The following is a 13,288-nucleotide window of genomic DNA, read 5'->3' as shown; positions in this document are numbered from 1 at the left end:
TAAAAGCACAAGGTGCCCTCAGACTCCTGGACAGGGTGGTGGAGGGGCCCTGGGGTCAGACTGCCTGGTTCAAACCCGTCTGCGACTCCTATTTGTCTGACCAGGGCCATCACTTAAGTCTCCAGGAACCTCAATTTCCTGCCTTGCGAAGGGACTGGGTGGGTCCTGAATGTCATCACAAGTATTCTTATGAGAAGGATAGAGAGAAACTTAAAGATGGCCTTGAAGATTGGATGATAGAGTCGCAAGCTAAGACCTGCCACCAGCCACCAGAGACTGTAAGAAAAAGAGCTGATTGTCCCATACAACCCCTGGAAGGGAGTGTGGCCTTTGCCAAAACCTTGACTTTGGCTCAGTGAAATTGATTTTAGACTTCTGGCCTCCAGAAAGGTAAACGAATAATTTTCTATTGCCTTAGGCTACCAAGTTTGTGGTGATTTGTTAGGTCAGTCATCGGAATCTAATATACGTATCCTGTGACTGGTGTTGGGGAAACAGCAAGAAAGAAAAAGCAGCCTTTGTAGAGGTTACATTCTACCTTGGAACACAGATTATGAACAGATACATGGATGAACAATCTAATGTCAGGGTTCTGCTGGCTCTACACTAAAGCCATTGGTGGGAGCCCATGCAACCTGGGAGAAGGGCAGAAAACAAGTTGGGCAAGGTGTGCAGGACTCTGCAGGCCCTAAATGATAAGGAGATAAGGGCTCTGTATTTTCTTCTAAGTATGGCTTTGGAGATTCTCCGTGCATGTGGGAAGCCAGTGGGGCTCCTCTTCAAATTGTCCTGGGAAAGGCTAGGGACAGCAGTCAGTCTGCTGTTCCTGTCCTGGGTTACCCCTTTAATTTGCTGTGCCCTCAGGACATTTCTTTAACCTCTCTAGATTTAACATCCTCAACTAAGGTTGAATTAACTAATTTATAAGGCTCTTCCTCTTAAAACAAGAAACCAAGTCTCATGACTCTTGTCTGAACAGGGAAGCCACGGTCGGAAACACAAAGGCTCCTCCTGCCGTGACTATCCTCCTCGGGGCCACTAGAGGGAGTCCGGCGAGGCAACCTGTGCAGAATTGAATTAAGAAAAGACGGAGGGTGTGTTGTTTTAAAAAGAAAAAAATCCTCTGCTCATTTCCAGAATCTGCTTCTAATTATCCGTTGGGCTAGACTCTTAACCACACACGTTTCAGCCAATCCTAGACGGCCTAGACTCCTTTTTCACCCTAAGAGCAGTCAAGCCACAAGAGATGCACTTTCAGACCAGAGGAGTGGAACGAAGATTCACGGATTCCCTCGTCCCACCCACTGGCCCTGCTGTCCAGAGCCGCTGAGGATTAAGTTCCCTCCCAGCTGTACGAACTCCTGATGGCCGAAGCTAACATGGGACTCAATCGCCTTTCTAGTTTATTTCAAGAGTAATTTTCTAATTACTCTTTACTCTTCATTTTGTGTTAAAGGCTGGCAAACGATCCTCTTTCCCTCCACATCAAAGTAGGAGAAAAATGATTTGCAGTTCATGTAATGAAAACCTCAATTTCTGGGATCCAAAGGCCCTTTTAAGAAAAAATGACAAAAGGAGGTAAATTTGGGAGGTACTTTTAGCACACATTGTTAAAGCAAATTAAGGATATAATAATCATTAAGAGGCTTTTTGATTTTTGTTGTTTTTTAAAAAGTTTTTATGGAATATATTCGATTTGCAATGTTTTAATTTCTGCTGAATAGCAAAATGACTCAGTTATATATATATATATTCATTTTCATATTATTTACATTACAGTTTATCACAGGATATTGAATATAGTTTCCTGTGCTATACAGTATGACCTTGTTGTTTATCCATCCCATATATACTAGTTTGCATCTGCTAATCCCAAACTCCCAATCCCTCCTTCCCCTAACTCCCACCCCCTATAGCTACTGCAAGTCTGTTCTCTGTATCTGTAAGATTTTCCTTCATATAATCCTTCTTACATCTAAATCCAGAAACTAAAGAAAGTGGAGCATCTAGAAAATGATCCACTCGTGTATTTGTTGAGTAAACCTTTTCTGTTTAACTCCTTGTTTTGACATAATTTTGGACTAACAGAAAAGTTGAACTAAAGCTGGACCATAAAGAAGGCTGTTCAGTTCAGTTCAGTTCAGTTGCTCAGTCGTGTCTGACTCTTTGCGACCCCATGAATCGCAGCACGCCAGGCCTCCCTGTCCATCACAAACTCCTGGAGTTCACTCAGACTCAAGTCCATCGAGTCAGTGATGCCATCCAGCCATCTCATCCTCTGTCGTCCCCTTCTCCTCCTGCCCTCAATCCCTCCCAGCATCAGAGTCTTTTCCAATGAGTCAACTCTTCGCATGAGGTGGCCAAAGTACTGGAGTTTCAGCTTCAGCATCATTCCCTCCAAAGAAATCCCAGGGCTGATCTCCTTCAGAATGGACTGGTTGGATCTCCTTGCAGTCCAAGGGACTCTCAAGAGTCTTCTCCAACACCACAGTTCAAAAGCATCAATTCTTCGGCGCTCAGCCTTTTTCACAGTCCAACTCTCACATCCATACATGACCACAGGAAAAACCATAGCCTTGACTAGACAGACCTTTGTTGGCAAAGTAATGTTTCTGCTTTTCAATATGCTATCTAGGTTGGACATAACTTTCCTTCCACGGAGTAAGCGTCTTTTAATTTCGTGGCTGCAGTCACCATCTGCAGTGATTTTGGAGCCCCAAAAAATAAAGTCTGACACTGTTTCCACTGTTTCCCCATCTATTTCCCATGAAGTGATGGGACCCGATGCCATGATCTTCGTTTTCTGAATGTTGAGCTTTAAGCCCACTTTTTCACTCTCCACTTTCACTTTCATCAAGAGACTTTTTAGTTCCTCTTCACTTTCTGCCATAAGGGTGATGTCATCTGTATATCTGAGGTTATTGATATTTCTCCCAGCAATCTTGATTCCAGCTTGTGTTTCTTCCAGTCTAGCACCAAAGAATTGATGCTTTTGAACTGTGGTGTTGGAGAAGACTCTTGAGAGTCCCTTGGACAACAAGGAGGTCAAACCAGTCAATCCTAAGGAAATCAGTCCTGAATATTTATTGGAAGCATGCTGAAGCTCTAATACTTTGGCCATCTGATGTGAAGAACTCATTGGAAAAGACCCTGATGCTGGGAAAGATTGAAGGCAGGAGGAGAAAGGGACAACTGAGAGAGGGTGGTTGGATGGTATCACCCACTCAATGGACTTGAGTTTGAGCAAGCTGCTGGAGATGATGAAGGACAGGGAAGTCTGGCATGCTATAGTCCATGGGCTTGCAGAGTCAGACACGACTGAGTGACTGAACGACAACCATGTGTGTGTTAGTTGCTCAGTTGTGTCTGACTCTTTACACCCCCATGGACTATATATAGTCCGCCAGGCTCCTCTGTCCATGGGATTCTCCAGGCAAGAATACTGGAGTGCGTTACCAGTTTCTTCTCCAGGGGATCTTCCTGACCCAGGGATCGAACCAGGGTCTTATACATTGCAGGCAGATTCTTTACCATCTGAGCCATTAGATGACAAAAATAGGCAAGGAATTTCTGAACTTCCTTTTCCCAAATTCCAAATATTGTTTTACCACGTTTGCTCTTTTCTCTTCACCCTCTCATATTGTTCTCTGAACCATCTGAGTCAATAACAGAAATGATACCTTTCCCCCTTTAACTGTGTATTTCCTAAAAACAAGAACATTCTCTGACATAATCGCTGTGCAATGAGCTAGATCAAGAAATTAACTTTGACTATTATTTTCTTATCTACAGACTTTGTTCAGATTTTTCCAATTGCCATTAATATTACCAGCAGATTTAGATGGTATTCTGTTGTCATACCTCTTTAGGTTAGTTTTAACCGAAACCATTTCTTGGTTTTGCTTTGTTGTTGTTAGCTTTGTGTTTTTATATTGACATATTTTAAAAAAATACAAGTAAAATATTTGGTAGAATGTCAATGCTTGGGTCTGTCTGATGTTACTTTATGATTAGATTCAGGATGTGCATTTTTGTTAAGAATACCACAGAAATGATGTTGTGTCTTTCTCAGTACATTACATGGAAAGCACGTGATGTTGATTTGTCCCATCACTGGCGGTGTTAACTTCGATAACTTAAGATAATAGTAAACATAGTGTGAAAACTATAAAATATATATTAACACGTATAATATAGAAGTATAATATCTAAGTGAAAAAGAATATGTAAGCAAAATATAGTTTAGTATAATATAATAGGAAATGTGCTAGGCTCATTATTCTTAACCTGCTGGTCTCATCTCAGAAATAGTTTATACTCTTAAAATTTATTGAGAGTCTCAAAGAGCTTTTGTTTATTTTCATTATGTCTATCAATACTTACTGTAGTAGAAATTAAAACAGAAATTTAAAAATATTGACTTATCATTTTAAAATAATAATAATGAACCCATTACATGGAAACATGAATAATATGTATTTTATGAAAATAACTATATTTTCCCAAGCATAAAAATAAATAGAGTGTCACTCTTATACATTTTTGCAAACCTCTTTAATGTCTGGCTTAATAGAGAGCAGCTGAATTTTCATATCTCCTTGCACAATGGATTCAATTTTTTACAGGATGTTTTTTGCTTAAAGTATATGAAGAAGAAGAAAAACATATATACACAGTTGGGAAAGGAAGGAGTATCTTAGTAGCCTTTTCAGTTGATTTTGGATAATCTTTGATACTATACTAAAACTCAATGAGTATAATTTCTTAAAGGCATTTGCAGTATGAAACTTGAAACCATATCAGTGAACATTTTGTTCTCTGTTAGGTTAAAATTCTGGTTTATATTGTACTTTGATTGGATCTGTTACCCATGCATGATTTTGTTAACATTATATGCTGGTCATTTGGAAAATATTGGCACCCTGAGCTATACCTGTCTTCCTAATGTTGCTACTTCTTTATATAACAACCAAAAAAATTTTCACATTTGTTAATATCCCCCCTAACTTCTTCTGAAAAGTGTTTAGATATTGAGAAGCTGTGAAGTTCACAGTGGTAGATACAAATTTTCCAAAATTTGAGTCTTCATTTGAAAGCTCAAATTTTAATTATTGGCAATAAACATTGCAAGTTGTTTTCTCTGAAATGACAGGTTTACTTTGTTTATTTTGACAAAAGTGTCCATTGAAGTCTCAGTTCTGAATGGCCATGGTTTGTCAGTTGTTATTTCTAGTCAAAATGGTGTTACATGAAAAAAAGCCACTAGCTCAGTTCACAGCTCAGACAATTGCACAAATGCTTTTTTGGGACAGCACTTGAACGCTGATGTGCAGCAGAAGTGCTTTATGCACATCACCACTTACACAAAACATTAAAAAGATGGTCATTAAAGGGTCAAGATTTAATGAAATTAAATGCATTTTAATGCTTAAGGACTTTTAAAGTGAAACTTCTCTTTTTGTAAAAAAAGCCAACAGTGCATGGCATTGATGATTACAAGGACTACCAGTGTGGTATAGTAATACTATACTATATGCGGCTACTATGTTGATTTATGCTAAGGTGCCAGCAGTTTTACACACCATTGCTTTCATGATTTGTGCAAATGTCAGCCTATGAAAAAGACAAATGACATCTTAATATTATTATAAAAACACTTTGAACTGAACTGAAAGTGTCTTGGGAATTCTGTGTCTAGAGATCACATTTTGAGAAGACCATGAAACATAAACATCTATATAATATATTAATACATATTCTGTCCTCCATGATCTTAACCTCTAGCTGGGCCAACTGAGCAGCTCACAAAAAGCAGGATGAGGGAAGCATCTATAGGTAGACATAAGTTATTGGCAATATTTTAGTTCTTGTTTTTGGTCATGTGTGTGTGGAATTTGGCTATATTATAAATCTGTGCTGTCTAATATGGTAGCCACTGGCCATGTATAACTACTGATCATCTGAAATATGACTAGAAACAATTAATATATGCTCTAAATGTAAAATACAAACCAAGTTTTGAAGGCTTCATGTGGGAAAAAAAACAAATGTAAATATCTCATTAGTAATGTTTGCATTGATTATTTGTTGGAGTGATAATCTTTTGGCTGTATTAGGTTAAACGAATTTATTATTAAAATTAATTTCAGTTGTTACTTTATGCTTTTTAAAATAGAGCTACTAGAAAATTTAAAGCTACATATGTATCTTCCATTATATTTATACTAGGTGGTATGGTTATAAATAAGTAAAGAGAAAAAACAAAACACATGTTGGACTTCCCTGGTGGTCCAGTATTGAGACTCTGGGCTTCCACTACAGGGGGCATGAGCTAGATCCCTGGTCCAAGAGCTAAGATCTCATACGCTATGCTGCTGTTGCTGCTAAGTTGCTTCAGTCGTGTCCGACTCTGTGAGACCCCATAGACAACAGCCCACCAGGCTCCCCTGTCCCTGGGATTCTCCAGGCAAGAACACTGGAGTGGGTTGCCATTTCCTTCTCCAATGCATGAAACTGAAAAGTGAAAGTGAAGTCACTCAGTCGTGTCCAACTCTTCACGACCCCATGGACTGCAGCCCACCAGGCTCCTCCATCCATGGGATTTTCCAGGCAAGAGTACTGGAGTGGGGTGCCATCGCCTTCTCCGCACATGCTATGCAGTGTGGTCAAAAATAAAATAAATTAGAACATGATGATAAAACAGGGTTAAGTACAAACCAGCAATGATAATGCATTACAAACCAAGGATTATTTTTCAACCATTACTGTGCCTATGAAGTCAAGGGCAAAGAACTTTAAATAGTGTGGTGAAGATTATTTAAGTCATTTCATAAAGACTCAGGTAGCTGAGAGAGCACAATGGAGGGGCAACTAACCAGTCTTAGAGAGATTACAGAAAGACCTCTTCCCAGACAAAGGGTTGTCTCCCTTGTAACTAAAAGAAAATTAGAAAATTTTCAGGTGAATTAGGTATAAGTAGTGAGGAAGCAAAAGGGTACTCCAGGGAGAAGGAACAGAATTTGCAGAGACTCAGAGCTTTTGCTCAGAGCACAGCTGAAAAACTCCAGAATTTATAGGGGCTATTGTAATACTGTTACATCACCACCTGCAGTTATTTACATAAAATTCTGTTTTCCCTGAGGTATGTGTATATAAAAGAGAAGATTTATTTGACTTTCCTGCATTTTTTCTCAAAAGGATCATGAATTTTAAATTATATATTTTAAAACCTGGGAAACATCCCAGGCTCATGCTAAGAGATACTTTGGAATTACTGTTTAGTTTTATAGACACACATGGGGTTTTGCTTATCCACCTCTTGCCAAAATTGTGACCTTTCACGTTCAGGATAGTAAAAACCTGACTCCATGATACATGGAGCTGCACATGGCTCTCAGCAAGAGGAAGAGTAAAAAAAATAAGAAGTCCACAAAGACATAAAAATCATATTGTGCAATGACATCACATCAATATTATGGTTAATGTTAAATTGAGCAGTGGGATCCCGGTGTCAGAACTTGGAAAAGTAGCCACCTTGCAGCCCAATTGCTATTCCATCAGTTGAGAGACCAGGCCCAGGCAAAAGGTGGAGACAGGATTTCTTTATTTATTAACTTTTTATTTTGTATTCATGTATAGCTGTTAACAAACAGTATTACGATAGTTTCAGGTGAACAGTGCCAAAAGGACTCAGCCATACATATGCCTGTATTCGTTCTCCCCCACACGCTACTCCCAGCAATGCTGCCACGTAACACTGAGCAGAGTTTCACACACCCTTTAGTAGGCCCTTTGTGTACATGTCCATCCTAAATTCCTTATCCTTTCTCTCCATCCTCCCCCAACCACCCACCCTGGTAATCATAAGTTCGGTCTCTAAGTCTGTGAGTCTCTTTCTGTTTTGTGAGTAAGTTCATTTTTATCATGTCTTTTTAGATTTCCTCAAAGAAGGGATGTCATGCAATATTTCTCCTTCTCAGTCTTACTTCACCCAGTATGACAGTCTCTAGGCTTATCCACGTTGCTGTAAGTGGCATTATTTCACTCTTTTTAATGGCCAAATAACATTCCATTGTATATGTGTACCACATCTTCTTTATCCATTCCTCTGTAGATGGACAAGGGGCATTTAGGTTACTTCCATGTCTTGGCTATCGTAAACAGTGTTGCAGTGAACACTGGGGTGCATGTATCCTTTCGGAACATGTTTGTAGATATTTGCCCAGGAGTGGGATTGCAGGGTCATATGGAAGTTCTACTGTTAGATTTTTTATTTTAATTTCTTTTTTTTTAAATTTTATTTAATTTTTAAACTTTACATAATTGTATTAGTTTTGCCAAATATCAAAATGAATCCACCACAGGTATACATGTGAGGAAACTCATGCTGTTCTCCATAGTGGTTGTACCAATTTACATTTCCACCAACAGTGTGGAGAATTCCCTTCTCTCCACACCCTCTCCAGTGTTTATTGTTTGTGAATTTTTGATGATAGCCATTCTGGCTAGTGTGAGGTGATATCTCATTGCAGTTTTGATTTGTATTTCTGTAATAATTAGCAATGTTGAACATCTTTTCATGTGTCTCTTTGGAGACAGGATTTAAATGGCCTTCTAACTTGACCTCTCCCTTCCCCCTCCTTAGATGAAAATCATGTCCGAAGTCCTCAATCTTTCAAAAAACTGGAGACTAAGACATCTTCAGTATGAAAAAAGCATAGTCAAACCCTAAACCAATGACCTGAGCTCCCCAATTTAACTTCGTAATCATCTCACTCTGGCATTACCCCAGAAACACGATCCTAATCCTCTGTGCTTGCTTGTTTGTGGTTCACCAGAGTACAGACTTTTTGAGAACTGGGGCCTCATCTGCCTTGTTGGCATCACTGAGAATGATAATGTGACCACTTAACCCAGATGCTCTTGGTTCCCCAGGAGGCTGAAGAGGTCAAGATTTAGTAATGGACCTTCAGTAGTTAAGCCACCAACAACACTGGAAAAGCAGAAGCTGGGAATAAAAGTCACTCCCCATCTCTCCCAGCCTCTCCAACCCTCTGCTTCACAATCACTTCCATGGATGCAGTGCCTCCTCTGTGCTAAGCTGGGGGCTTCACAAATATCATTTTTAGTTCTCCCAACAACCCTACAAGATGCAGACATTGTTATGGTCTCTGTTTTACAAGTGAAGAAACTGAGGCCACTTGCTCAAGTCCATGCTGTTGGTAATAATCCGCTTAGCTGGGATTTGAACTCTGCTCTAATTTCACTCCCGAGTCTGGCCTTCCTCTTCCATCCCCATGTAATTTGGTCTCTAGTTCCGGAAAGCCAGCAGCTGGAGGAGAAGAATCAGTGTCTTTGAGGGCACCTGGAAGAAAGTAGAAGTGAAGAGCAAGTGTAATCAGGGGCCTTTAACACTTTCTGAACACATATCATGAGCCTGCCTTACATCAGACATGTTACTGGTATATCTCAATTACTGATGGGTATGATTTTTATGGAGAAAGAAATCTCAGCCTTGGTGAAGTCATAACTTTTGTAATTTTGTTCCAGGCTTTGGAACTAGTGAGTGGTGGAGCCAGAGTTCAGACTCTCATGAATCTGAGGTTCATACTCCTTAAAAAAAGACAAAACAAAAACTAACAACGTATTTTTTTTTGAATAGGCATTGAATCCATGAGCCTCAAAAAGTCAGAAGAACATTCAAAGATCTGCACTTAAAAAGTTTCTCCTATCTATGGCTTAAAGCTCAACATTCAGAAAACGAAGATCATGGCATCTGGTCCCATCACTTCATGGGAAATAGATGGGGAAACAGTGGAAACAGTGTCAGATTTTATTTTTGGGGGCTCCAAAATCACTGCAGATGGTGACTACAGCCACAAAATTAAAAGACGCTTACTCCTTGGAAGAAAAGTTATGACCAACCTAGATAGCATTTTGAAAAGCAGAGACATTACTTTGCCAACAAAGGTCTGTCTAGTCAAGGCTATGGTTTTTCCAGTGGTCATATGGATGTGAGAGTTGGACTGTGAAGAAAGCTGAGCACTGAAGAATTGATGCTTTTGAACTGTGGTGTTGGAGAAGACTCTCGAGAGTCCCTTGGACTGCAAGGAGATCCAACCAGTCCATTCTAAAGGAGATCAGCCCTGGGATTTCTTTGGAAGGAATGATGCTGAAGCTGAAACTCCAGTACTTTGGCCACCTCATGCGAAGAGCTGACTCATTGGAAAAGACTCTGATGCTGGGAGGGATTGGGGGCAGGAGGAGAAGGGGAGGACAGAGGATGAGATGGCTGGATGGCATCACTGACTCGATGGACTTGAGTCTGAGTGAACTCCGGGAGTTTGTGATGGACAGGGAGGCCTGGCGTGCTGCAATTCATGGGGTCGGACACGACTGAGCGACTGAACTGAACTGAACTGATCTATGTCTAACACCACTCCCCTTCCTCCCATAAGTATCTTTCTGATGCTGCTCTGTGCAAAGAAAAGCAAATGCAAATAGGGCCTCTTATATTCTCTCATTTCTTTATCATATGCTAAATGTAGCATATTATACACCTCCAAACGTTGCTGTTTTCACTTAATGGAATATAAAAGTAACTAACACTTATATGGTTCTTCTCTGCTGTGTGCCAGGCCCAGTTCTAAGCATTTGTGCATATTAACTCATTTAATACTCTCACCAACTCTATGAGATAAGTATTATTATTATTTCTGTTTGATAGATGATTATGTCAAGGCACAGAGAGATTAAGTGACTTGCTCAAGATCACACAGATAGAAAGAGGTAGAGACAGGCTTCTGACTTAGTCTGGCTCCAGAGTCTGTGCTCTTAACCTCTCTCCAAGCTGCCTTACTCACATATATATATGTATATATAAAAAACTTATATATTGTGCATTATGAATATATAATATAGATCACATATTATAAAAAATCCATTCACTTTCATATAATATGAATTATGTATCTTCTGTATAGTGTTAAATATCTACTATATCAGTATGTAGAGGACTTTCTCACTTCTGAAACATCTATATAATATTCCATTATGTTCATGTCATTATTTAATCAGTCTTTTACTAATGGATATTTTGGTTATTTCTAAATCTTTTGCTATAGTAAGAATAATAATATAGACTAGAATAATATATACTTATATATAACATATCATAATATAATTAAATTATACTTATATTAACATATCAATAGATACTTATATATAACATACCATAATATAATACACCATTGTCATATATAATTATAACAAAATAATAAAATAAATACTATAGTAAATATCAATAATGTCAATAATAATAGTATCAATTAAAAGAGTGTAATAATATATATTTACATTATTCTATTATGATCCTTAATTAAAATATACCATTATACTATAATATATGATTATAATGAATAACATAATAATATAAATGCTAGAATAAGGATTGGGCACATATTAATTTCCTATGTGTGCAGATCTATCTGTGGGATACATTCCCAGAAATGGGATTACTGAATTGAAGGCTATATGCATTTTTTACTTTGCAGCTAGTGCCAGAATGCCTTCCAAGGAACTTGGACCCCTTACCATCCCCACCAGCTATGTGCCAAGTGCCTATTTCACTACGGTGGCACTCAGCGTGCTGTCAATAGATCCACCTTAACCACTGCACCATACTGTCTCCCAAGGACAAATTACTTTGGAAGCTGAGTCCAAGGAAAACTAAGTCACAAACGAAAAGGTCAGAAAGGTTGAGATTGACATATGCACACTGCTATATATAAAATATATATATAAAATAGATAACTAATAAGAACCTACTGTATAGCACAGTGAATACTTCTCAATATTCTGCAGTGACCTATATGGGAAAAGAATCTTAGAAAGAGTGGATACATGTATGTATATAACTGATTCCCTTTGCTGTACAGCAGAAACTAACACACCACTGTTAAACAACTATACTCCAATAAAAATTAAAGAAAAAGAAAAGGTCAGAAAGTTAACCTGAGTCAAATGTCTGACAAGAAGTACTAAAAATAAGAAGCAAAACGGAAGGTATTTGATAATTACACTCATGGGAAGCAGTATAAGGATGTTTATGCCAATAATTGAGTTCCCTTTCTGGACAGCCTAGGTTTCTAAGCTGTTCACTTCCTCTGCAGAGAGAGGAAGGCAATTGAATTCCAGGAAACGCCACTGGATTTGGAACACAGACAGGAAGCATGCTATCCTCTAAGTGACAAGGGAGAGAAACTGCTAGTCCGAGCTTTCAAAAGCCCTCTGAGCTAAGATGAGATAAAACCACGATTTCTGGTTCCAATTCTGGAGACCTGGTTAAGTACAAATTTCTGGGAGCTGATCAAAAAGGAACGGGCAGGACCTAGCTTCTCCCTTGGGCTGCAGATGCCATGGGGGCACAAGATGCGGGTACAGAGGCTTCTAACTAAATGTACTGAGCTGGTGATGCAATCCTGGTGATTTTGGTTTTTTGGTTTTTTTCTTAATTCTTTTGGAGATAGCATTTTTCAGATTTTTAATAGGGAGCATATATTACTTTTACAACCAGGACAAATAAATAAAAGTCATTGAAACTAAACCAGTTCTTTCTTTCTTTCTTTTTCCTCCAAAACAATTCTTTCAAAATAGACGAGAAGCCTCTGCAAGGTCCGATTCAAGGGCCCCAGGAAGTTCCTGGATACCCAAAAGATCTTCCATCAGCCTTGTAGCTCCTTGTAGCAGATGCAGATCCTCTTTAAGATGAGCATACCTTCCCTTGTATGTATTTCTAGATTAAAAAAAAAAAAAGTGGCTCCAGCAATTAACTCCCTACTGGAAATCAGGTGCAGAAGCAGAGGCGCTATGGGCCTGAAGGCGAGGGGGACACAGGCAGCAGCACAGAAATGGATCGAGGTGGCTGCATGGACAGCGGTGAAAAGCAAATGATGAGGCACCAAGGACATTCTTCTCTGACTTCTGCAGATTGTCTGCAGCCAGCCCTATCCATCACAATTGAGAAGACTCCAGAAGAAAACAATCTTCGCCGAGAAAGGATTGGTGAACTACACAATTGGTAGGAAGGGAAATCAATCCAACCTTCATGGAACTTAGGTAAATACCAATGAAGATGCTAACCATGTAATTCTACTTTGGGGGAATTTAGTCTCAGGACATAACTTGAAATATGAAAAAACATTTTTTACTGAACGATAATTGCAGCATTCTTAATAAATCTGAAAAATAAGATATAACTTAAATGTTCAATAATAGGGAAATCGTTATT

General features: G+C 38.9%; 1 protein-coding gene across 2 annotated transcripts in view; it reads left to right on the top strand.

Annotated features, from left to right (window-relative positions):
- The window catches only part of CDK1 (cyclin dependent kinase 1), a 94,066-nt gene extending 83,455 nt beyond the window's left edge, over positions 1 to 10,611 (top strand). For both annotated transcript variants that reach the window (XM_086382438.1, XM_086382437.1), the window contains one exon: positions 9,662 to 10,611. In XM_086382438.1, the coding sequence (XP_086238564.1) occupies positions 9,662 to 9,676 (15 nt within the window). In that variant the 3' untranslated portion in view covers positions 9,677 to 10,611. The remainder of the gene's footprint in view (positions 1 to 9,661) is intronic.
- Positions 10,612 to 13,288: the final 2,677 nt, after the last annotated feature.

The sequence above is a fragment of the Bos grunniens genome, chromosome 28, assembly GCF_055505025.1.
Source record: "Bos grunniens cultivar Pamir isolate PY7600 chromosome 28, Bosgru_T2T1.0, whole genome shotgun sequence".
Lineage (NCBI taxonomy): Eukaryota > Metazoa > Chordata > Mammalia > Artiodactyla > Bovidae > Bos > Bos grunniens.
This window is presented reverse-complemented; position numbering and strand designations above follow the sequence as displayed.